Source organism: Gavia stellata, chromosome 25 (genome assembly GCF_030936135.1).
Source record: "Gavia stellata isolate bGavSte3 chromosome 25, bGavSte3.hap2, whole genome shotgun sequence".
Taxonomy (NCBI): Eukaryota; Metazoa; Chordata; class Aves; order Gaviiformes; family Gaviidae; genus Gavia; species Gavia stellata.
This window is the reverse complement of record NC_082618.1, coordinates 9697543-9724260: the sequence shown is the minus strand read 5'-3', so window position 1 is coordinate 9724260 and position 26718 is coordinate 9697543. Positions and strand designations below refer to the sequence as shown.

Genomic DNA, 26718 nt, shown 5'->3' with positions numbered 1-26718 from the left:
ACAATCTGTGAGAAAAAGACACACAACTTTCAATTCCATTATATTGAAATTATATACTGACAAAAACCAGGCTTTTGAATTGTTTCAAAGGAAGCTGCAGCCATTTGCCCTTTTTAGCAGCTTGGAAGTTCACAAGGAAAGATTATCATGTAACTGAAGTGTGTCTCAAAATAAAGTTTTTGATTAAAATCTACATTTCTGAGCCTCCTGGCAGTGCCAGTATTGCTGAAACAGGACATCAGCTGCAACGTCAGCAATTCTGGAATGCAATGCCATAAACTGTAAATCAGTTTTGTCCTACTTTAATATTGGTTTAACAATAAAAGAAGAACTTTGATGTTTAATATTTAAATAGTATAATTATTCCTTTAGAACTAAGTCCAGAAGGATCCTTCATGGGTACACAATGCAAAACAATAATGAAGAGAATGTGTTTTTGCTACACCAGGAGGCTTTAATTTGTAGAACCCAGTTGAAAGGTACAGCACAATTTCTGTGTGTTGCAGAAGATTCCACAGAAACTCTTTAGACGGGGAAATGCTCTCCCACGATGAGGATGATGCCAGTGGATCCATGCACAAAATTGAACAACAAAGCTTAAATACTGTCAAAGCAGATAACTGTGAACAATATCCACTACAGTTGCTCAGAAATCATCACCAGCTGGCTACCCTGGTGCCTTGTTTTGAAACCCAGACACAAGGGTTGCTTTCCTCATCATTATTTCTGAAGTGAAGATCTGAGCAAGCAAAGCCTCCCTTTCCCTTTTCCCCTCCCTCCCACCTTTTTTCACTTCAGGATGGATGAACACAGAAATATTTAAATTTTGAGAAGGAATGCCTATAATTATGAGCTAAATGTTCTCTATGAACATTTAGTGAATTAGTAATGTTCCGATACAATAGTTTTTCTGTTTTGGAGGAAGGTTAAACAGTAAGTTCTGCACCTGCGCTACAACCCAGGAAAGCAGGGTGATTATAACTGCAACTGTCAGTTTTTGCCAACCATGCAGGACATTAGAAATACAAAAACATTACCCACTACTTAAATAGATCCAATATGCTTCTGTAAATAGAGACAAATAAAATTATCTGCTGCAACACAGAAAACTCTTATATGTTCAAGGAAATGTGAGAGAAAGATGTCATTAATTTCGACTATGAATGCTGTTTGTCAGATCAAGCAATTAGAGTTACACCCACCAAGGAAGGATGAGAGAGTGATAGAGGGATATAGGCTGAACTATGACTTTGTAATGCAATGAACATTCAAAGTAACAGGAGTTCCTGCGATGCAGAAGACAGGCATTGTAACATGACTTCTAGTGCTGGGACCACAGCAACTGTCTACACCTACATATACTGTTAACCCAGTGCTGTACCGCACTACGCAGTATTTGGCCGCCATGTTTCATATACATTACAAGCTATGCACTGGAACTAAATCATGGTTATCTAATTAAAGAAGTCAATTATTTATAGCACTCTGCCTTCATTTGTTCCAGAAATTCAAAAAACAAAACAAAGTGTAATTAATAGAAAAGGAAGAGAAAGTTTCATGATTAAGGTGGATGAATACTATCTAGGGTACTGAATACTATCACTACTTCTACCATGGAGTTCCAGTGCAATGAAAGGTAAGTTATATAAAGCCACGCTCTTTAACATTCAGTTACTAGTTGGGCTCTCAATATGAAAGCATCGTTAAATGTAAAGTCTAGTTTCAGCTCTATTGCCTGGGATGGTACACTGCACAGTTCGATTACAGGAAGGAACTGCGACAGTTGCAACAGGCTCAAGAAACAGATTCAGCTGAGATTTTAGTTGCTGAGGTCTATCAATATATTTACACAGTTGTGGATGCAGACTCTAAAAGAGATTCTCTCCCATAGTTTTCCTTCTAAAATGCCAAATTTGTAGTTGCATTTAAATACTAGTAGAGGCTATGTAAGGTCCTTCATACAGCGGCAGTAGGATACGATGTCTCAAACTTGAGGTATCCTCCCAGCTGTGCCTGTCTGCATTAACCGTAAGCTGGAGCCACGGCCCATTCTCTCCGCTCTGTTACTTCACACGTGCTTGACTTCAACCTACGCGTGCACTGAAGTGGTTACTTGTAGGTACAAGGCTCATAGATCACCAGTATAGGCAGAGACCATGGTGATTCATCTACATAGCCAGGGTCTACAAAGGCTCTACTAAACACATGCATGCTCAAAAGAGAAAAAGATAATCGGCATTCTTAAGAAGGCAGAGTTTACAGTCCCACGAATATCATTAAGAAACGCTGCTAAAAATGTAAAAAGTTATCTAGTGATAATTAGCATAGTAATTGCTGTTAGTATCAAAATTCGCATTGATTAACATCTGAGTACTGGAAAATAGTGCTCACCTTTAATAACAACTGCAACCCTCACTTATTACACTGAATTGATTTTAAGAATAAGGAATCTTTATATCTGAATGCAAATAAAGACATCCACTTCATCAACATAGTAAGAAACTGATCACTTAATGAAAATAAGATGGATTGTCGTTCCTTATTTATCATTGAATTCTTACTCCACAGATTTCAAGGGCCATCTAATTGCATGGTGAACTGAAACAAAAACGAAACTGCAAGTTTATTTTGCTCAAGCATTATTTGCTATTTGCATTATTTCAAAACGAAAAATAACCAAATTTCTCTATCTTGTAAAAACACTCAGATACTCTATACACAATTATTCTTAGCGTTTAGTGAAGTCCAGAAAGTGTATGTACACATATGTCTAGACAGATAAGGATCTACAGATTACATGTGTACAGAGAGGGAGTGCACACATGCAGGCATTTGTACATAATCAAAGTAGCGCACAACTTACTACCTAACACAGATGGGTAAGTCCATTTTGGAGATCTCTGCAGACTTGTGAAATCAGGATGATGTGTTTGGAATTCTTCCTCTCTTCTCTACTGCCGAAGTAACTCAGGCAAATGCATGTTGGCAGCTCCTTTAAAGATTCAAACTAACCCATTTCACATAATAACCTTCAGCTGCATTAAACACAAACACACAAAAAACAGGTAGCACAAATACTTAAGTCGAAATTTGTATTACTCACATATAAAATACACAAAGTCTGAATAATTTTGCAATTAAATCACAAGTAAACTAAAATAATTTTTACACTAAGTTGGATTGTCCACGAGACAGATTAGTCTTTTAGGAGCAAAGTCTGCCCCCAGAGCGAAGTTCCAGTAACAAAGCGGTGTGCTTTCCGAGGCAACTGAGGAATGGCAAACAGATCAAGACATCTCTAGGCCTCTTGGTTCCTATCAAACCAAGTAAAATTCAGTCTCCTGGGGTATTTTAAGCCCCTGCTCAGAACAGCTCTGTCAAATGCAGAGTGCAAGTCTTCTCTATTAAAGAACCTCCTTATTCCATAGCTCCTAATGAGCATTTGCCTCAACACCGAAGTGCACAGTTTTCATACTCCTTATCTATTAATTTATCTGTTGCTGGGCATAAGAAAAGCTTAAATCATAACTCTCTGAAATACCAAATTAAATTAATCTATTTCCAATCTAAATTTCAATTAACTATTTTACTTCAGCAATGCATTTTATTGCTACAAATTACTTGGAGGTATATGCAACAAAGAAGGTCTCTAGAACTACTGAATGCATGAGAAGGAATATAAAAATATTTACTTTGAAACTTCCATTTATTTTTCTCCAAATTGTTAAAAAATTTATTTGGTTGGTTGAAATAACATATAGACAGAGTAACAGAAATATTAGGTGACAGAAGAGAATGGACCAGATCCATGTGAATCAACTCCATTTTACCAGGCACATTAAACTAGCCTCAGCTTGATGCAACTGTTTTATCTCCGAAATGAATGTTAGACATGAAATAGAAAAAAGGCTGGTGATCCAAATTTATCTTATGGGGGTTTTTTGGTTATTATTCCCCTTCCACATTTTCAAAATATCCCATAATGCTCTTTCCTTTCAGAAGGAAATCTAAGTCTCTCAAAATAATATTTACAATCTCAGCTGCAATCTCCTTCATGGTAATTCACTCTGGATGTTTGTTACTTTTTGTGAGGAATAGTTCTGCTTGAGTTCTCCACTTAGAACAAAACAACTCTGTTTTCCTGATATACTTCATATTCAAATTACTCCAAAGTGTAGCACAGAGAAATTAATTAGATAAGGGCATAGGGAAATGTGTAATCCATACATGTCTGGCACAATGACCTCACCAGTAACTCATACAGCTTTGAACACAAGAACAACTTTGAGAGATGATATTGACCTAAATGCCAGAGTTATCACCACTACTTCCTTAAAAAAAAAAAAAAAATTTAACTTCTACTTCTGATTTCCACTTAAAATACCTTTACATTGCTACTTAGATATATGAGAATGTCAAAAGCAATCTCCATCTTAGTTTTCTACAGTCCTATGATTTTTACACTCTCTTATAATTAACTGAAAAGAATTCCAACTTCTTTTCTCTTTCTACCTAATTCAAAGACAGATGTAATATACCGTATCTTTTGCTACCCCCTCTCTAAATTAATAACATTGTTTCTGTGCAGCCTTTCATAAAGTTTACAGTTGACAATAACAGCATCTAGTGCAGTGGGTCTGCTGTTTCTGATTATTGCTAACACAGAACCGGATACAATTCTGTCTCTTCTCCACCTATGCCTACATTGCAGTAAGAAGTGCAACCCAATGCAACAGGTTCTCAAGCTGCACCTCTTAAAACCAGCAGCAATATAGCTGCACCAGCGCAGCCTGCAACCCCTGCCCTCAGTTTCTGAGACATCGATGTCCGTGCCAGATGGATTAACACGAGATTAGCTTCCCTATGCATTTTGTAGTCACACACCTGACTGCTGCAGCAATGCTGGTTGCAGGAAACTGAAAATATAAGGTAATTTTCATGATTAAGATGAGCTATCAATAATCATCTATTTTTAAGTACAGCATCCTATAAATCCTCCTAATTAGTAAACTAGATGTCTTCTTTCTAGCAAACAATCCCCAGCCTACTTCCTTATTTATTTTCTTGAATTCAATTATATTTGCCACCTGCTGGCCCAATCACTTAAATGACAGATTCTGGATGTAAGGTAGAAGCTGGGCCATAAACAATAATTTCATTATAGTTCAATTTAAAATATTTTCCTGCACCTATTTTCTCTGCTTTACGAAAACTGTTTATGCTATTTCCTTCTCCAGGGCTCTGCTGGCTGTGGGACTCTGCACTCCCGTCGGGAGATGCAGCAGCAGCACCAGCAAGAATTTTGCACTGCTCCCTATACTCCCCTGCCGACCCCATAAGAAATCAAAGCTGAGATTTTTGTGGAGGGGAGGGACCACTAGAGGCTGCATGAAGAGCGGAAAAGTGATTTCCAAACCTGAACTGAAAAATTGATAAGGGTACAAAAAAAGGACCATTGGTAAAATAAAATTAGGAAATATTTCTTTGGAAGACAAAAATAATAGAACTTCTTTTGACATGAAATGAAATGGAGGAGGCTGTACTCCTGCCATTATTTACCTATCACGGGGCTCTGAGATCCATCTACTCTACAAACCCAACGATCTACATTTCCAAAAATCTTCCTGAATGAAATCCAGCCTGTAAAATGCACGTCTTGCAGACAACCTGTTTAACTTGAAGCATGAATTCAAATGCTTTGTTCAGTATAGCGGACTACTCTCAAGTTTGGTAAAAGTAAACGGGCACTGAAGCTGTTTATTGCCTTTAAGGACTAAATGACATAGAGGCAGATTGCTATCCAACTGTGAAAGCACACAGTCCTATCATGTACGAGCAGAAGGAAAGACTGAAGACTGAAATCTGTTTTGGTCCATTTTGTCCTTGACTGGAAACTCAACAACATCCAATCCATCAGGGTTCTACAGTTCAAGCCTTCAAAGAAACCCACATTTCCTTCCATCACCTTTTGAAACACCATAACTTACAAAACCTACCTTCAAAAACTCGCTGGTACATGCTGAACCCATTACACCTTCCTCAAAAAACACCAAAAACATGGAAAAGCTGCCCTTCCGAAATTGAGTTAACGAAACGCAACGTTGTGATAGGATATGATAAAAGCAATGATCCAGATTCTTGAGCATTTTCCCCACTTCCCACTTATTACAGGATACATAAAGCCATGCTGCTTCCTTTATAATTGCGGAAAAATTTTCCATTATGTTTTCTCATAACTAGTTAAGAATACATATAAGCACAAGTTATTCTCTAGCAACTCATTTATTCCATGATTCTGCATCTTTCATTTCACCAATCCTCTCCCAGATTTATTTTCCATTGACTTTCACAGTTTGAAAACTAATGTTAAGCCAATATTGGGTAAAATTATTATTTTACCATACTTATTTTGCAATAAATAGTAATCTGGGTGAGTGTATAAAATGGTGTTATATATAAATTAAAACGTTAACCAAACTGGAGGCATACAGTCAGTTAATGCCCTAATAGAGGAGCCTTGGAAAGAGAAACTGTACAGCATTTTTATGCAGCATGTGGGAAAACTGTGCAGCATGGGAGTTTTGAACGTTAATACTGCAGCTGTACTAAATCTACTGTGTCAGACTCTGTCTGCAAGCAAAACAGATTTAAGGAAGTACATTTTTACTGCAGCACTGGAGGCTGAAAAATGGTTAACTTGGTTAAGTTCAAGAGAAGTAAGTTCAGCCTACTTAAGGAATAGACATGAATTATGTGTACCTGTTAAATAGTCACAGACAAATAGCTCTGTATGGAGACAATTACGTGACCTGTATAAAGGTTCAAATTATGGATCAGAGAGTAATGCATTTTACAATTGCATTTTAACACTGTGGCAATTATATGTGATAGAGAACAATTACTGTATCAGGATCTAAACAATGAAAAATATAAAACATTTCCGTTGACCATAATTTCATTGCTTAATGTCTTTTATCCACTTTCATGTCTTTCTGTGAAAGTACTGTAAAATGTTAGATGGAAATCTGAGTGACCCTGGGTGGGATTCGCAGATATTATTTTGTTGTAGTGTTTCATATTTTCTTACACCTTAGAAGAAAAAAAAATGTTCTATTGCACGCAGAAATACACACAGGACAAATGCTGTTCAACTGCTGTTATCACTGTGACCCATTTAAGAAATTCAAACAAACACGCCAACATTTAAGCCTTGAATTAGCTGTGTTTCCATAAGCACCGAACACAACGTTGGCCTCACTAAAGACTGTGCAGAAGACATTCTGCAGGCCCTTTCTGACAAGAAGCACAAAGAAATATCCTCTGTACAGAGAATTTCTGTAAGATGGGATGCACGACTGGGAAGTTTGGAAAAGTAGGTATGCGCACATACACACACACATGCAAAAGTTTTGGGCATCTTACATTATAGCTGGAGTCCTAACAGCGCTACGACATATTTAACTTACAGGTTAATTTACCTATATCTGTCCCCCTTCTCCTCACGCTGTTGTTCTCAAGCTCTCTGCCCTTTCACTGAGCTGAAGAGAATCTGTTGTTGGTCTGTATGTACTCAACCACATGTTCCTTGTCTGCAGCCCCTGCTCACACAGTTGACATCTCCATTTGGTCTTCTCTAGGAAGGTACTGTCAAAATTATAACTGCAATGATTTCAAAACAAACAAACACACACACACACACCCTGCCCAAGCAGTGTGGTGTGATGAACTCAGCATCAATAGTAGAAACTACAGAGTGGTAGACCAAACTTTTCAAATTTGAATGCTTGAAGTTACGCATCCGGATCCTTATTTACACATATTAGGAAGCTTGTTTTTCACCAGATCTGCTCAGGCCTCCCAGTTAGTAGGACTTTCTGCATCACTCGAAAAAGGCGTTTTATTTAGTGCTTATCTATGGATTTCTTGCCTAACTTCAGACAATTTTCACGTATAAACTTCGGCGCTTCAGCTGCCACATCAATAAAAATCAGTCTGTTAACTTGCTGGAGCCTGAATGGCCTTCAGCAAACTTTTTGTTTGCACTTTTGATCTATAAGCAGTCAGAGACCTGGCTGAAACTGATGGACAAGACAATCATTTTCTACTGAAAATAGGGAAGACAACACCAGACTTCGAATCATGCAAGCTTACATGCTTAATCGTTATAATGTCTTCTGAAAGAAGCTATATATGAGCCTAAGATTATTTCCAATATTCCTTCACCAGTGTTTTACTTTGTAAGTAGTTCTTAGTTAAGTAGTAAGTACTCTTGTAAGTAGTCTTCCATTAATTTTTTCTATTAATGAAGAAAAGTACTGAGTGAGCTAGAACTCACTCTTAATTTAAGATAATCATTATCATTAACAGATGTTTTATTTGACAGTTTGAGGGATATGGGTGTGCTGTGATTTAGTTCAGAGACTTTAGTTCAACTGAAGACTCAGACCATAAGATTAAATTAATTCAATAGCCTCACCCTCATCTCTAATTGTATAAATCATAAAATCACCACTCTAAAGGACAGAATTGGAGATCTTTGCAAAAAGACACTAGTTTTGTTTCATGACATAATTGCAAACATACAGAATTTTCTCTACCTACTCCGAACTGGTTTTAAGTATGCCACTGCAAGAAAAGTGTACATTACAGCAAGATAATAAATGTGTCTTGCTTAACAAACAACAGTGTTATCTCCTTTGACCAGACACCAAGTAGATGGCACTATCTCTTAACCATATGCTGCAGACAAAGCCTCTGGCAGGTTGAAAGTCAAACTATGGGGTGTGTATATATATATAGTTGTACTATCATATACCCACTTACAATATAACTAAACCACTGAAAAATAAGCATACAGCCAACTAGGATACACATATGAAGTGCATGGGGGGGAAAAACTCTTCCATGGAATTGAAGTGTCACATTTGGAAACATGGACTAGTCAACTATAAGGCTCTAAAGGTCACCTACACATTTCCTCCTAAACCATACAAGCGTTGACTACTGTACTTACTCCGACTTAATTGACAAACAGCCAAGTTTGTGCTTGCTTTCCAAAACAAAAATAATTTTCCATTTAGGAGGAAGAGAACTCTAATTTTATTCCAGAAACCTTTGCCTTCTGAATTAACATCTGCATCCTCATTTTTACAACCAAAACATTTTCATGGTTAAGCACGGGCAAGTATGATGAACAACTGCCTAAACAATACCAGTTTCACATGTAGTATTTAGTTCGGAAATGTGCTGCCTCTTCACCAAGCTGTTTAAGTCTATACCTGATTTTGTAGTAACTGGGGGCACATGGTATCCATACTATCAGCAACAAGTAATTCTGCACTTTGCATAATTCGGTTACTAATATTTCACTTTTCATGAGCTACAGTGTTACTATAGCATACTACACTAGGAGCCTCAAGAACATCTGGAAACACATGCTTGTTGCTGTTAAGGTCAATGGAAAGTCTATCACTGTCTTCAACAAGGGCAAGGATGATAGAACTATAGACACACATTTCTGTGTGATGCATAGCCTAACAAATTCTGTAATGAACAACCATAATTCCATAAATTATACAAACATCAGGCTGGACAGGCTGGATCGATGGGCTGAGGCCAACCGGATGAAGTTCAATAAGGCCAAGTGCCGGGTTCTACACTTCGGCCACAACAACCCCAGGCAACGCTACAGGCTTGGGGATGAGTGGCTGGAAAGTTCCCCTGCAGAAAAGGACCTGGGGGTGTTGATCGACACCCGGCTGAATATGAGCCAGCAGTGTGCCCAGGTGGCCAAGAAGGCCAACGGCATCCTGGCTTGCATCAGAAATGGTGTGGCCAGCAGGAGCAGGGAGGTGATCATGCCTCTGTACTCGGCTCTGGTGAGGCCGCACCTCGAATACTGTGTTCAGTTTTGGGCCCCTCACTACAAGAAGGACATGGAGGTGCTGGAGCGTGTCCAGAGAAGGGCGACGAAGCTGGTGAGGGGTCTGGAACACAAGTCTTATGAGGAGCGGCTGAGCGAGCTGGGGTTGTTTAGCCTGGAGAAGAGGAGGCTGAGGGGAGACCTTATCGCTCTCTACAACTACCTGAAAGGGGGTTGCAGAGAGGTGGGTGTTGGTCTCTTCTCCCAAGTGACTAGTGACAGGACTAGAGGAAATGGCCTCAAGTTGCGACAGGGGAGGTTCAGGCTAGACATTAGGAAAAAGTTCTTCACTGAGAGAGTGGTGAAACACTGGAATAGGCTGCCCAGGGAGGTGGTAGAGTCACCCTCCCTGGAGGTATTCAAGGAGCGTGTGGATGTGGCATTGTGGGATGTAGCTTGATGGACATGGTGCTGTGTGGTGTTGGGTGGGTTGTGGCTTGTTATTGTTGTTGTGTGGCGTGGGTTTTGTGGTTGTGTTGTGTGGGGTTTTTTTTTTTGTTTTTTTTTTTTTTTTTTTTTTTTTCCCCCCCCCAGGTTGGACTCGATGATCTTACAGGTCTTTTCCAACCGTACTGATTCTGTGATTCTGTGATTCTGTGATTCTGTAATATCTCCTCTCCAGCTAAACCATTTTCATTAATGAAATCCAAAAACAGTGAGCTGTATGTGGGCATAAGCAGAAGGATTTCCTAACAGCAAAGCAAGTATTTTTATTTTTATATAACGTTGAGGTAAAGAGGGCCTTGATCCTACAAACTCATGCAAATAACTTCATGGACAAGGAGCCCCTTCTAATGAGACTACTCACTTATATATGCTAATCACATCATACATTCATAGGATTACGTCCTAAAAATTACAGCAGAGGCAGACTGCACAGTAAAGTTCTCGGGGAAACTGCTGGCAACGTATCACAAAATATTTTACTTATTCTTTGCATATTCAATTTTATCTACGATTCTGGTAAAATTGAGGAAAAGTTATACAGCTTTGCCTCTAAATTCATGAACCTCCTCGAAAATCATTATGGGCATGGTTTCTGCCACTTCTATAAACTCTGGTGGACATAGATTCTATGGTGAATGCTTTCTAACAGAAAGTAGTTAGACATGGCTAGAAACTTGTATGAGAGATATATTTGTTGTTAATGAATACAATAAAGTTGTATAGAAATAATTTCTCCTCTCCCCAATATTTACATTTCAAAATCTATGTCTGATCTCTTCACTAATATATGCTCCTTTTCTGAATGGATTACTTTAATTAGAAGCCTGACAGCCTTTTATTTATCTGCTTGTTTATTCATTTTTAAGACCAGGTTAAGCACCTTCACTCAGCATTTGTTTTTCAGGCAGCCTCCTCAAGTACGCTAATGCCAGACAACTTCATTGTAAGTAGGTCTGGCCCATGAAAATCCTATTCAGCAGGCTATGCCTGCTTTTTTTTTTTTTTTTAATTGTAATCTAGCAGTAGCTTTTCCCACCAACACATAGAAGAAGGGTATCTTGTCCTCAGAGAGTTAGGAAGTTTCTCCTAATGCCATTTTTTACAGTTATTAATGGTTGAGCCTCCCATTATTATAAATCAAAACTAGCAGAGTATGTTGGCTTCCCAGGCTTGGAAAAAATCTTTTAGTGTTACATTTTGTATTACAGTGGTCATCTCTACTGGTTTGTAGTATACTTACAATAAATACCTTTCAGTTTTAGTTAAGCCAAATTAATTCTGTTTAGGCTATTAGTCAATTTTAATGGCAACATATTGCTTGTACAGTATATTAGTACAAAAAAAAAATTAACATGTATTAATCTAAAGATGAATGGAATACCAATGTTTCAACAAGGAAGAATCTTGCACTCTCTAATAACAGACCCCAGAAAGTTAGGATGGGTGAGGAGGGAAATGGAGGAAGCACAGAAAAAAACCTTTCATTTAGTGATGGTCAACAAGAGCTAGCGCAGAAAAGATGACTGTAGTTTCTTCAAAATACTGGAGAATATTTATGACAGGAGCAAAACAGTGTGTTCTTGAGCTTCCAAAAGGACCCAGTGCTCACTTCTATTACACCTCTAAACTGGTGAGCGAGGACTCTAGCTGAGCATCTGAGCATAGCCCAGGATTTCTGAAGTAAGGATCCAGGCAATGCTCACCTACTATCAGATGACAATATTCAAAAACACTTCTCAAAATACATTAACAGTCTAAAAAGAAGCAAAGATGAAAGCAATAGCATCATGCAAAGGCAAACTACCACAGATGACTTTAAAGTTTTCTCCTTTTTTTTTCCTGTTTATTTTTCTTCTTTTAACATATTTGACCATGAAGCACAAATTTTCAAAATGCCAACACTAAAAAAAAAAAAAAAAAAACCACGCAAACCCAAAAAACCCCACACCACAAAAACAAGAACCCGCAGTAGGGTTCTATCGTTCTTTCACAGGAAGCTGCGATATGCTAGAAATTATGCACTCCATCTAAATGACAAGCATTTCCTTACAACATGTTGGTGATTTATCCAAATTTAACTCCCAATAACATTTCTATGAGCCAAAAATCTACATGTTGTTTCTGAGGTCCTCCTTCAGTCTAATTATTTTATCTTATGTGAGGAACATTAAGAAACAAAATACCAAATCATCATTTAATGAATAATGGCACGTTTTCCTTTACCAGAGAACTTGACTGGCACAAAACAAGCACAAAAAATAACTGATGTGAAATTCGTAATTTACAGTCTTACACAATAATTTTTAAATTTGCTAATATATTCAGTCATTTTACCCTTTTTTTTTTAATTATCCTTTCTGTACTTGTAAAATGTTATCGGCATAATCTGGATAATCTTATTACATGATGAACATGATCTTACTTGTGGTTAAGACCTCCTAATAAACTAACACAGATCCATTAATACAAAATCTTTTTTGTTAGAAAAGAAGTAAAAAAGCCCTCCATATCGTTAGAAACAGAGAATTTTATATATTGCCACCAAACTAAAACCAGTAAGCAAATATTACCTTTGTGAAGTGCAAAACAAGTTTTATTGACTAGTGAAGTAAATATTGACTGAAGTGAGGCAAATATTTATGTGCCGACGTTAATGGGAAAAATCCCGTTCAACACGACAAACAAGATTTTGCCTACTATATTTCTGTGTTTGTATTTATTTTGAAAGTTCTGAAAGGAAATACCTGGAAATCTGTCTACAATGGTAATGCTTTTTAAAAACAATTGTTTTCCCTTAGCAACTAAAATGGATATGCATTCAGAGGGCCAGAATATTTTTGACCTTGTGTAAGACAGAGGTTTAACAAATTGTTTTCAGACAAAAGGTGTTAACTCACTTACTAAAATCTGACCAGGTGACAATGCCCAAGACCTCTCTTTAACCGATCTCTAAAAAGATAAACAGAAAGTTGGTCAATTTTCAGCTACTCACAAACCAAAATTTTTTCTTACACATGTAGTGGTAACTAATGCCAGAAGATTCTTTACCTCACCATTTGTTCAGGTTATAGTCGGTCAAATAAACTTTGTAGTTATTAAGATTGTCTGCTATAAAAAGAACCCAAAAAGTAGGCTTTTTTCCTTCTGTGAGTTAAAGGCTGCCACCCTATTAGAACCTGGACAGAGCAGTTACATGAGTACTTACAGGGAGCAACACCTCAGCCTGGGGCACCAACAGAACCAGCTTCAAAAAAACCACATTTGCTCCTATTGACAATGTCCCACAGAAGCCCCCCACCCCAAATAAAACCCTTTCCCACAACAAAACACAAACTAACCTACATTAATAAACCAATAAAACTTTTAAACATTTTCATTTTATGAGTTACGTTAGAACATTAATTGGGTTTTTGAACCTAAAATATATTAATATTTACCAAGGAAAATAAAGAATAATTAAGGATATAACTATAAGCAGGTACTACCGATTGAATAGAAATCAACAAACCTACCTACCCCTCCTAGTAAATCCACTCAGGGTAAGTTTTTACATACATTGTCCTTATTCAATAGGACAATTCACAAAAGGATTCACACATTCAGATTAACACATTAGATCGGGAAAAAAAAACATTTTGAGAAACGTCGAGGACTCTATTGAAAATTCTGGCACCTTTAAGCACACCCATTAGAGAATACCAACGTCTTGCACAGTGGATGATCATTACCGTACATCTTCTGACCTAAATACCTTTGTAATGGTCTCACAACAGCAATTAGCACATACCTTCTAAAATTCTTTAACAGCTGAATACTTTTTGAGCAATTGTATTTAACAGCTCCTTCAATGTCACTACAAGAAAAGACGAGTTCAGAAAACAGATTCTCCACTTCATTCTAATGACCATGGGAATCCCTCTTTCTTGCAGATAAAGACAGAGGCTGAGCACCCTCCTGTGCAGTGAGCAAAAATTACAACTGCCCTTTGTGGCTCCACTATTTAATTTTCATTCAAGGCTCTCTCCACACACAAAACCGAAGACTCCGGGATCTAATTCCCCAGTTCTAAAGCAATTATATGACACCATTTCAGTGGAACTACTCTCAGTTTAGAATGACTTAACAGAAACGAGCACACTGCTGTACGCAGAGAGCTCGTACGATTTCTGGAAACCTCAGGGAACAAGATGATGTCATTGCATTATAAAAATATCTAGCTCAAATTCTTTGTGAGTCTGCTTGACGAAGCTTACACGATCAGACTTCAACAGTGAAATTCAGCCTCCTGTGCCATCACTCCAGTGAGGAGTTTTCAAAACTGGTTTCTATTCTTCAGTGCCTCAAATACAGGAGCACAGGAGCTGTTTTTTCTTGTGCTCAGAATTCAAACTGGAGTAAGGGTTGTATAATTGCAGGAGCTAGTTGTAAAAAGATTGAGCATTCAAAGCTCAGGAAGCAATCGCATTTTAAAGGTCATTTGAGCCTCTTGGCAAGACTTTCAAATCCTTCGAACAGTTTAAATGAAACCCTCTTAATTTTGCAAAAGTCTTCCTTCCATAACCAAGAAACATTTTGTGTAGAATGAAGACAACCAATACAGCCTTTGAATATTCAGGACATTCTGCTACTTCATAGACTCTTGCAAGGAAACAATTTTTTGTCGTATCATTAACTACAATTCCTTTCCGCACATCTGAGATCAGTTCCTTTAAATTTCACCAAAGATGTATGCTGTACATCTAATTTTAAAGGACTAGTTCCTTCCACACCTTCTGATGAAAAATAGTGGTATTACCGTTTATTAGGAGGAACAAAAGATGAAGATTGTAATCCCTTAATCTGCTCTACACGGGAAGACTTCTGCAGAGCTTCTTCAAGAATTAGGACTGCGATACAAAATATTTTCTTCTAATATTTCTTTATCTCTCAGAAACTTTTAGTACAGAGTAACTGTTGAAAAGGTAAGTATTGTGCTACCAAGGCATGACCGGCAGAGTTCCATGACGATCAGTGTTTGTTCCAGTATTGTCTCATGCATTTAACAACCACAGGAAAAGCAGGAATACACTGATGAAGGCACCAATTAAGGAGGTACCACCTATACCTAGGAGGATGAGAAAGTCTGTGATACTTATATCTAAGTGTATACAGACACCTGAAAACATGCCAGGACACCAATTTGGCTGTCTGTATGAAATTTATGGGCATTCTAGGAGGCGAGTCCAAAATACAGATTGGTAAATTTATTATTAAGTATTACATGTGCAATACCCATGGGAAAAGACGTCCAATTTTGTGTTAATAATCTCTGAAATCTTTCTTGTGTCAGGGGTTACTAAATCCAGAGGTCATTAATAGCACCATGAAAACATACCCGTTAAGTAACAACATCACTGAAGAGTTACGTACCTTCTAATGAGCTGTGAATTGGAGATAAATCAGCAAGTGACCTGCATAAGCAAACATTATTGATTAATAAGCTGCCATGAATTAATTTTGTATTTCCAGTGCGTGTAACAATGAGGAACAGTTTAAGAACAACTTTGATTTAAAACTACATTTGTACTTTAATGCATTTTACAATTACAAAAAAGAAACAGCTGAACGAGGCTTTTATATTTATACACTTCCAAGCAATGTACAGAAGGCATGCGTAATTTGCAACCATAAAATACTATTTAAAGATAAAAGATTTATAATTGCTTTTCCTGATCTGAGAATCAAATTAAGATTTTTCACATTGTCCTCCATAATCCAAACGCCATGCAAATGACTAACTGAGCAAAGAGTAAGAGAACGAACAATATGGCATAGCATAAGTCAAACGCAACAGTTTTGTGTTATCCTTGGAAGGATGGGGATATAGCCACATAATTCTTAGAGGGCTTCCAGCGAAGCATCTGAAATCTGTATTGATGCTGCTACTGAGCAGTGTTGCGATAATTAGGCATAAGTACTATATAAATTGGAAGGTTCTCTTAGTTCAGAGGGCCTACAGGAACAGGAAGCTGGTGCGTTTGTTTAATACGTCAAGCCTATCTGTAGTAACTAGCCCAGGTTTCTTCCACTGTATCAGCCACAGCCCAAGTGAAATGCAGAGGATACGAGGCCTGAAATTTCCAGTCAAGAAATTCTAGATACAGATTCCAAAAACATCCTAAAAGTAGACCAAATTGCTGCAGATGCCTCCTTAAAACCTACCTCCAACAGAAACAGAGATGTGTCCCGTGTCCTCAGCTTCTTCCTGAAGTATAAAAGAGAAGGTTTATGTTCAGATGGTATGTGTTACTAAAAACCAGGCAACCTCGCTCTTCTAAACGCTTCGTTTTTCACCTCCTGAGATCTAAGTGCCCATCCTTCCCCTCTCCCAGGGTTACTGACCCCACAGCACTTCTGCATGTAAAATTTTGAATTAAAAACAGTATTTCAGTTTTAATTCTAAACAACACAGGACTGATTTTCAAAACTGCTCAGATATTAGGCACCGGTTTCATTGTGAGCTGCATACCTAAACACTTTTAGAAAAGTATCTGAGCCAAGGAAAACAGATGCCATTTCTGGATGCAAACTAATTTATTCAAGAGCATATTTTGAAAGAAAACCCTGTATCTATTTAATTTCAAGCTTCTCCTAAGAGCTACAGCAGCATTAACTAGGGCAGCATTTTCCTCAGGTTTCCTAGGAGGCAAAGCCAATTTCCAGACAGCAGGACTTCCCTGCGGTGAGCACTAATCGCCACCGAGAAGTAACGATACGGCAGCACATACATATATTTATACATATTTCTTAATTTCCTTCGTTATTATTGCCTTCCCGGGTTAATTTTAATTGAGGCTTTAAATAAAAAGGAAGAGGAACCACTACCCTCCGCCCCGTTTGGCCGGCCCGGACCGCGGCCTGTGCCCGGCCCTGAGGCGGGCCCCCCTCCCCGGACACCTCCCCGTCCCCTAACGGGGCGAAGGCCTCGACGAGCCGCGGCCGCACGTTGCCAGAGCAACGCCCAGCTCGGGGCCTTCCTCCTCCTCCCCTCACGGCTCCTCCTCTTCCTCCCCCCGCCGCGCCCTCTCCCACCCACTCGGCCTCGGCGATGGAGGCGGCGGGCGGCCGCGGCCCGGGCAGCGGCGCCGGGCGGGAGGCGCCGGCCGCCTGATGAGGTACGGCCGCCGGGCCGCGGGTTGGCGCCTCGCCGGGCTCGCGCAGGGGAGGGCGGGAAGGGGGCTCCCGGCGGCCGCTCCCCCTCAGCGCCCGGGGCGGGGGGAAAGGAAGCGGGGTCGCGCCTGCGGGGTCACCCCCGCCCTGCGCCGGGGCTTCTGGGGAGGCCGGCGGGCCGCCCCCACGGCGGCACACGCCCTCCCGCCGCCTCCGAGGGGGCTGGCGGCGGCGCGGCCCGGCGAGGGGCGCGGGAGCGGCCGCCGCGGCCCAGCGGCCGGCGGGAGCCGGCGGCGGCGTGAGAGCGGCTCCCCAGGCGTGGTGGGAGGCAGCGGCCGGGAGGTGGGGAGCGTTGGAGGAGAAGAGCCTTTATCAAAGGCCTTATTTTGTTTCATGAGGGGGGGAAGGCATTCTGGAAGCCGTCTGCGGCGTGCGGATTTCGTACGCCCTGAAATCCCCTGTAATAACTTAGTTATTTGAAAGTTTGTTAGGCAGAGTGCCGAGGGAAGCTGCCTCACTCGAACAATGGGATCGCTCACTCTTTTTTAAACACCGAACTGTCAGTTTTTGCAGAAGCAGGCCCTAAACCACTAACTGACGAGTGCTAATGAGATTTTTTTTTTTTTAATTCCCCTCCTTTTAGAAACAGTATTCGTGGCCTGACCCTGCAGACACACTGAGTAATACTGTTCACACAAGTCAATGCTATCTCCAGTTTATTGGGTTTATTCATGCGCATAAAATTGCAGAACATGAATTTTGGCTGGATTGCAGTATGATGTAATCTTTGGCCAACAAAAATATAGTAGTAGCAGCAGCAGCATTTCTAAATGGTAGGAAGTTCCCCTATTCGGATAATGTTTAAATTCATGCAGTTTACTCCTCTCCATTTTAAAGGCTAAAGAATTCTAGGTTTGAGCAAATATATTGGGTACTTCTTGCAGCGCAAAACCAATTTTGCTTTAACCTTTTTGTATCCCCAGTGAAACTAGCTGTGTGTGTACACTAAGCTTTGGAAAAAATAATTTCAAAGAGGAATCTGGAAGAGTTTGAATTGCAGAAAAACAATTATAACAAAATTGCCAGTGTTTCAATAATATAATTCGATAGTGACCAGTATTGTGCCAAATCCGGCTTCAAAGCATTCTCCAGAATGATTACTCTGATGTCACACCAGTCCAGAGAAGTAGATTTAACATTATCTGACCAATGTAAAGCCTGACACAGAAGTGAAAAAACTGCTCAGGAAGACAACAGAAAGAGAAGTAAGACCTCCTTTGGGTGGTCTCACTGTTAGATTACTGCTTGTTGGCTGCACTTCTGTTTTCACCTAGACCATATGGTCCAGGCTCTTTTAAATGCTTCTTACAAAATGGACTAACCTGGTTCTGCTCACTTACCCAGACAGGATAATCTCATTAATCTCATAATGGCCCTCAATTCTGAGCACGCACTGGCTTTTGACTAGACGTGTCTGAACAAATCCTTACCATTTTATGGATGCATCTAAGTGTACTCTTTGCTTCCTTCCCATCATTGTTTGCTCCTTCTCTGGCCTACTACTGTTACTACTTTTGCGGAATTACGCTGCGCTTCTAAGGTCTCTTCTGTGCAAGCTAGTGCTGGTCTCCTATTCCGCAGCTTTTGCTGTTCTGATTTGCACTGAAGCAACTTCAGATTTTACTAAGGCAGCCCAGTTCACTGCAGGCTAGAAAATCTGCATGTGAATGAAAGGAAGTAATTTAATATGGCAGACGGAAAGTTGCCCCATGGAGACAGGGTGCAAACCCAGCGTGCCAGCTTTCAGAACGAAGACAGACAGTATCTGTCAGAAAGAAAATCTTTGCTTTGCTTCACGCAGTCAATCACTCAGTACAATCTATTGTATTTTTGCATTGGGTTTTTTTTTTTCCCCTGAACTAATTATACTCTTCCTTCAACTGTGACTTTTTCTATTCCACTCTAGGAGACAAAATAGCAAGAATCTTGACCAGAAAAAAACCCCACCATGCAACCAAATTGCAGTCATCTCCACAGCATCCAAGGGAGTGGTGATGACTCCTCATCTTCTCAGAGCGCCCACGCAGCGAGGTTGTCAGGAGAGAGCTCATGCCATCAGAGCGGAGATGTTCGCATACAGCTAAACTCTGCTGTGGGAGAAGCCAGAGCAAATGCGAGTTCCCGGCATTCAAGGCCAGGTTCCCAAAGTCGCTCACACGGACATGCCCACAGCGAAGCAGTGGGGCTCGACGATGCCGCTCCAGACTCGGAGGAACACAGCAGCAGCTCCCTCTCAGAGCTGAGATACCTCCTCCAGTGGCTGCACAGAAGTCTGCCGTATATCTTGATTCTGTGTGTCAAATTGATCATGCAGCATATAATTGGTAGAGTATAACAAAATAAGGTCTGAGGGAACAGACCCTCCCCCCAACGATATCGACTAATAACCATGCCTGAAATATAATTCAATTTATTTTTAGCTTTATTTTTATTTGCTGTATTCATCAGAAAGAGAGAGATTTACTAAACTACCTTTCAGTGGCTTCTGTTTCCTTTGCTGGCATATGTACAATGTGCTTAATAATTCCGGCTTGATAGTCCGAGCTATTAATTGTAATTACAAAGACATACTAGAAGTGGCTGCTTTTTTAACCCAGTTCAGTAATTTTTTTTTATTTTCTTGTGTATAACTGACCCTTTTTTCCTAATAGGCATTTCTCTTGGAATTGGGCTGCTAACAACTTATATGTATGCAAACAAAAGCATAGTAAATCAGGTTTTTCTAAGAGTAAGTATCACCCTATGCAACAAAATTCTGTAAGTTAACAAAGACCTTTATCCATCAATTTTTGAAAGAAATGTGAATGGAGATACTGTTGTATTTACCTAATAATATTAGGTGTCAAGGTTTCAAGATGGAAGTAAAGTCTTAATGCTTCTGTACAGTGTAGAGCTGCTCAGATATGTAAGGTTTGCAAAATTCAAAAAGAGCTGTTTCTCCCCCTCTGACTTTGAATACTGAAATCACTTCAACTGATAAAAGCCTTTTGGAGTTGTGGAAGAACTTCTTAACTGTATGTGTGGAATCAAATAGCAGTTGACAGTTTAAACTTTCCACTGTCTCTGTTCATTCCCAAAGGAAAATCTGTTGTTTCTTCACAGTGGGGTGGGTTTTGGTTGTGTTTTTAGAAAAAGCCTTGATACACATGGAAATTGTTATGTTGAAAACATTAAAATTACTGCTTTACCTTTCCATTGAGTTCTATTTTATTTGGCCTGAAACCACTAAGATAAAATCCTCTAGTAGTGAAACTCTGTTCAGGTGCAACAGACTTAGTGCTTTGGAGATATATTTAAGATAGTGAGATAAGGACTGTAATATGCTTTTACGATTATCTTACAGGAACGGTGCTCCAAGTTGCAATGTGCTTGGGTATTAGTATACCTAACTGGATCATCTCTCCTCCTGTATTACACCTTTCATTCTCAGTCACTGTATTACAGGTAAGTAGAGGAACATCTCTACTCACATCATAAATTACTCAACTGGGAACATTTTATCTGGACTGCTGCTGTTTTTCTTTAATTGTGGCATTGGTTTCTCTTTCCTTTTAATCTCCATTCCTCCTCTTCTGCCAAACTGAACAGGTGCTGTCCTGAAAAACAGTATGTTGGAATTTGCAAGATTAGACCCCATACTCAACTTGATGGTACTACTGTACCATGGGGAACGTAGCCGGGTTTGATTCCTAGCTTTGACCCTACCACCTTGCTTTCAGAATACTGAATATAGGGCATTCTGGCGCTCTGTGGAGTTCACGTCTCCGGTTTATTTTTTGTCCATACCAGTCTGTAGCTACAGTCTTGGCTGTAAATCAGTCAAAGGCTGTATTGCTAAAATGGGAAAGAAAGCCTATCTCTAGAGGATGGGGGTTGTGATGAAGATACAGGAAGGAAGGTTCAAAAATTGAAAGGCTGTCAGAGATCATAAATTATCAATTTGCAATAAAGAGTTCATTTTCTTAGCAAAATATTTTTCCTCTGTGTAAACCAGGTTTCCTTTTTTAATTAAACCTGCTGTGATAATCACTGGTTATGCTTTCCTCTAAACAGGGTGCTCCAGTAACTTCTGATAATTCTTTTTGTAGCTTAATCTTTTTAAATCCTACTGTGGATTTTATGAACTTCTGGGAGGTACTTTGGATTGTGGGAGTCACAGACTTTATTCTCAAATTCTTCTTCATGGGCTTCAAGTGCTTTATTCTCTTGGTGCCTTCTTTTATGATGTCCTTTAAGTCCAAGGTAAGAAAACAAGCTATATTTTTGCTTCCTTATGAAGGATGTTTTATGGTAAAATTAGCTAATCATTAAGTTCTACCCCGAGAAAAGTCTTTTTAATTAAAGGTCTGTATATAATCCACCACTACGCTGTGGGTGAGAAAACCCTGTGGATTTCATGTTCTTCCCTGCTTGGCGCTAAGGAAGGTTTACAGTCTGATCTGAAACAATTGCTTGTATTATGTCATTGGATAAATGGGTTTATTTCTGTCTCTAAGTGGGGGGGATGAAGAAACCTTTTATTTGCTGCAATGTAAGAATGCGTATATAGGCTGTTAGCATGCAGCAGCTGATGCACAGTAAATTTTTTACATGCTCGACAGTAACTGACATGGGAAGATTTTAAGATCTGCACATGCAAACAGCTGTATTTTCTGTCTTTTCAAAATTTTCTTTTTGTTAATAAACTTAAGCAATACTTGTGTCAGATCAATGAATTTGAGTCATAGCTTAATTCCTTAAAACAGTGAAGTTTAATGATTTTTATAGAAGCCTACATTGGTTAGCGGGGTATTTATTTTTGTCTGCTTCCCGAGGTGAGGCATGCAAGAACCAATTTTATGTCAAAACAGCAAATACTACTACTGTTTAAAAAAAAAAAAAAAAAGAACAAGTATAGTTCGTACATGATAGCATTTGAACAGGATGTTTTGGTAGGTTTTATCTTCTCAAACGTACCAGGATGAAGTTTTTCTCAGGGACAACCAACTTCTCTAAATACTGGTTTATAATCCAGATGTCCTTTTCTTTTTTTTTTTTAAGCTAGCGATACAACATCCAAAAAATAATTGTTGAAAATTCCATTACACCAACTGTGGCTGACCTAAACTGCGGCTAAATTAAAGAGAGAATCTGGTCAATAGTGGCAAATCACGGCATTATCCAGTGTACATTATAGAAAGAGTACTTCTTCCCTGTTATAAGTCTAGTTTTAAAGACAAACTTAGGGACACAAAGTAAAAGCTAAGCTAAATATTTATGATTATACACACGCACACACCGTGCTGTATGCAGGCCACTTGTGCTTTGCAGTTGTTATTCAGTAATTTTTAGGGTGTCATTGAACTCCGTTTAACCTGTTCAGTCCAGCTACCCTATTCTTTCTCCCCCTACCACTACCATTTTCTTATCACCCCATCCTACACAGAAGTTAATTATCACAAGATGAGGCTTCTTACACAGGCATGAAATAATGTTTACAGGAAAACAGTTTGTAACTTATGTTCATTAATAAAAGAATGGGGCTTACTCTGATTTTTTTTTAATCCTGAATGCAGGACACAACTCTGTTAATGACGAGCTGATCTACGTGACCAAATCCGTCTTAATTTCCTTTTTCATGTAACTTTTGTTTTTTAATGCTTATGAAATTAAGTCTGATAGCATGGTTAAGTAGGTAGGCATCTGACAAAGCCATCCTATTTTAGCCTATTAATTTGATTTTCTGCAGTACAGCAATCGTGTTATTGTTATTTGCACAGTTGTGATGAGACTCATCATCTGGTCTTCATTCTTTTTCATGCTTCATATTTAGGTGTTTCAAGGTACTATGAGAGGAAGTTACTCAAAGGAATAACAATGCATCTTTTCTCTATATTTTAAAAATCCTTTGTGTTTTAAATCTTGAGCGATTCCTTTGCATGTCTTGCTTAGGGCTACTGGTACATGCTGTTAGAAGAACTCTGCCAGTATTACCGTATGTTTGTCCCCATACCAGTTTGGTTCCGTTATCTTATTGGCTATGGGGAGCTGGACAGTGTACTAGGATGGAGCCTTGGGATATTGCTGGGCCTTCTCTACCTCATCCTAAAAGTATGTAAGCTTTATATTCTTCTCAAACTATTTTGCAGTAATTATCACTGGCAGGTTAGAGGCACATAAACTAATGCATTTCTGAATGTTCCCCATGCATTTGAACTGACTTGCAAGTCGATGCTTCAGTTTAACTGATAGAGCCTTCCAAAACTGACAGGAATATGGACTCAGGGCATTAAATCTTCTTTTTTCCTGCACCTGTTCTCGGAATGCATTGAGGTTGCATAGCAAAGAACACTGTTACTATAGGTCTCCTCACATCAGACATTGATCAGACTGTGACCACATACTGAGGAAGACAGCTTGCAAAAATAAACGTAAAATTAATGGCTAAAAGAATCAGCATTTTCCAGGAAACTAGATTTTTCTTTCTGCTAGAGTATCCTGTGTGATGCTAAACAAGTTAAACACAAGTGTTCATACTGGCTGTCTACTTCACCAAAGAGCTAATCTGCCCCAAATGTAACCAGACTGAGTACAAGTTTGGCTTTGAACACGAAAAATACCTTCTAATGCTAAGGTATCTTAATTATAAGTCTAAAAACTACTGCATATATAATAATGCTGGTATATTTGCACTTGAGTGCTTCATTTCAGAACCTCAACACTATTTCTCTTTTAAAGAACAGACACCTACTGGGGAAAAAAAATTAAGGCTAAATTCTTAGTTTGGTTACATATTAAGAAACTAAAATAGGGTCAGTCTGAACTACAGCTTTGCTCATGTTCCTGCCAACATCAAACTAGCAGTGAGACTTCTAGTGCTGGAATCTGCACAAAAGCTTGGAAGCTTTTTAGTTCACAAAGAAAAATACTAAGCATAACTCAGGTTTTCTTTCCCATTTCAGCTTTTGAGCTTTTTTGGACAATTGAGAAACTTCAGGCAGGTTTTACGGATATTTTGTACACGACCAGTGAGTACTGAATTCTCTTAAGACAAAACAATAAATCCAATTTACATTAAAATACTTCTTTTAAAATACCTCATTCCTGTATTACTTTGTATTGTTCTAGCCTGTATTACTTTATATTGTTCTAGCAATAGACAACTGCTTTTTTAAAGTAAACCCTGTATACTTGTTCTCCCATTTCACAGTCTGAATTCCTTGACTATGTGATTACGTTGTCATCTGAACAACAACAAAAAGAAAGGAAAACAAAAAAAAAAAACTGTTCTGCATGTCTCTTCAGATAAACGTATGTGAAATAACATACCCTTTTTGTCCTGCTTCCTACTTTTTAACTGGAATAAATATTGGTTGGATGCAGGCAGAGTTTTATGCTGAAATAGAGGGAAAATTGAAGCTTACCAAAATAATGGACATGTGAGTAACTTCTGTTAGAATTGTAAGTTTCTAGATGATCTTTCTCTGTAGTAAGAGGTGTTGTTCAGAGTCTGCTTTTCATGCAGTAAAATGTATAGAAGATTTTGGAGCACAGAGTCATTGGACTATCAGAATAATAAAGCACTTCTCATTTTCTAAGTGCTATCTTGACCAAATTGGAACTTAACACAGTGTTTTGCTCAGAGGTCACTGTTAAAGTAAAACTGATACAGATTTTTCCAGTAAATGTGATCAGGGGAGGATACTAACTGGACAGCACGGTAAGCAGGAGCATATAAGCTTTAGGCCCCAGGACAACTATTAAAAAACTTAGCAACATCTCACTGGATTAGGGATTGAATAGTTTTCCTGACATAGCAGCCCTTATTCCCAATTCCTTTCTGTCCTGGTATTTTTGTGTTTTGTTTTGGCTTCCCCCGCCCCCAGAAACTAATATCTGCTGAAAATATCTTGTTTTACAGAACTATGGGGTGACAGCTAGCAAGAGACAGTGTTCTGAATCGGATGATATTTGTTCAATCTGCCAAGCTGAATTTCAGAAGCCTATTCTGCTTATCTGTCAGGTAATACACATAATCAGAATTATTTTTTGCAAATTTAAGAATATTCTAAACGACTCTTAAAGCTACATAAAGTTAGATTAGTGAGTGTATGTCTTCTGATTATTTTTAGAAATCAGGCTATGCAAATAATATACCGGCTTATAAATGGAAGAACTTAGAAGCTCTAAGTTCTCATTCTTTTCATTACAGCACACATTTTGTGAAGAATGCATCTCTTTATGGTTTAATAGAGAAAAAACGTGTCCACTCTGCAGAACTGTTATTTCAGACCATGTTAACAAGTGGAAGGATGGAGCTACATCTATGCATCTACAGATTTTCTAAAGCATGCCAAACAACTTGTTTTACAGTTTATTTGTTCAAGCTAAGGTTTTTCAGTTTACTGCAGATTCAATTGTAGGTGGCACAAGGAACGAGTTTCCAAATTCTAGATATCATGCTTCTATGAAATGTTCCAGTATTTAAAACAGTGCAGAAAATGTTAACTTGACCTTCTTAAGTATAGAAAAGTAAGTTTTCAGAATGAATGCAGAAAAGCCAGCATTGCTTCTCTTGTGATTCTTGCAGGAAACAATCAAGTCCTTGAAAAATGCTGCATTACTTCTTGCAGCAGCTTCTTAATTCAACATTTTATTTAAAACTTTAAGTAGGGTTCCAGACTGTACTAAATTGTATTTATCCTTCTAACATGACTCAACCCAAAAGGTCAACCTTTTATTAAGATTATGAGCAAATTTTATACTCTGGACTACAGTGAGAATTAGAGCTACTTGTCACACTTGGCATTAAAGGTCCTTTAATGCTAGCCTGATAGATCAGAGAAATTAGCTTCTTATTCATGCACCTGTAACAGCAACCATTTCTCACTGTACCTGGAGATAAGCCACAAGAATAAGACATTTCCCCTTTAGGTTCTTGTAGACTTGTAATGGATCTTTGGCTTCATACATAAACCAACCACTGATGTTAGTTTTTTACTTAGCATTTTATAAAGTTGGTATTTTTAAAACAAATCTTTAATACTATATTTTTGTCATAACAGGAACCAGATTTTCTTACAGGGGAGAATCTATTTTATACTATATTTGCAATTTGTAGTATGCATAACAATCAGAGAGAATAAATGCATTTAAATCTA

At 38.7% G+C, this 26718-nt stretch overlaps 1 protein-coding gene across 1 annotated transcript; it reads left to right on the top strand.

The window, feature by feature from the left end:
- Window positions 1-19494: 19494 nt before the first annotated feature.
- Window positions 19495-26718, top strand: RNFT1 (ring finger protein, transmembrane 1). The gene is made up of 8 exons (XM_009814120.2): window positions 19495-19902; window positions 20230-20306; window positions 20922-21022; window positions 21667-21820; window positions 23510-23668; window positions 24520-24585; window positions 25479-25580; window positions 25770-26718. Exons 1-8 carry the CDS (start codon window positions 19527-19529, stop codon window positions 25902-25904), a joined length of 1170 nt encoding a protein of 389 aa, XP_009812422.1. The 5' UTR covers window positions 19495-19526; the 3' UTR covers window positions 25905-26718.

Excerpts from the sequence above, each read along its gene's own strand:
- RNFT1 (XM_009814120.2), top strand. The coding sequence starts at position 19,527 with ATGCAACCAAATTGCAGTCATCTCCACAGCATCCAAGGGAGTGGTGAT. Across the intron at positions 19,903-20,229 it reads GATCATGCAGCATATAATTG|GCATTTCTCTTGGAATTGGG; the intron begins GTAGAGTATAAC and ends TTTTCCTAATAG. Across the intron at positions 23,669-24,519 it reads TTCTCTACCTCATCCTAAAA|CTTTTGAGCTTTTTTGGACA; the intron begins GTATGTAAGCTT and ends TTCCCATTTCAG.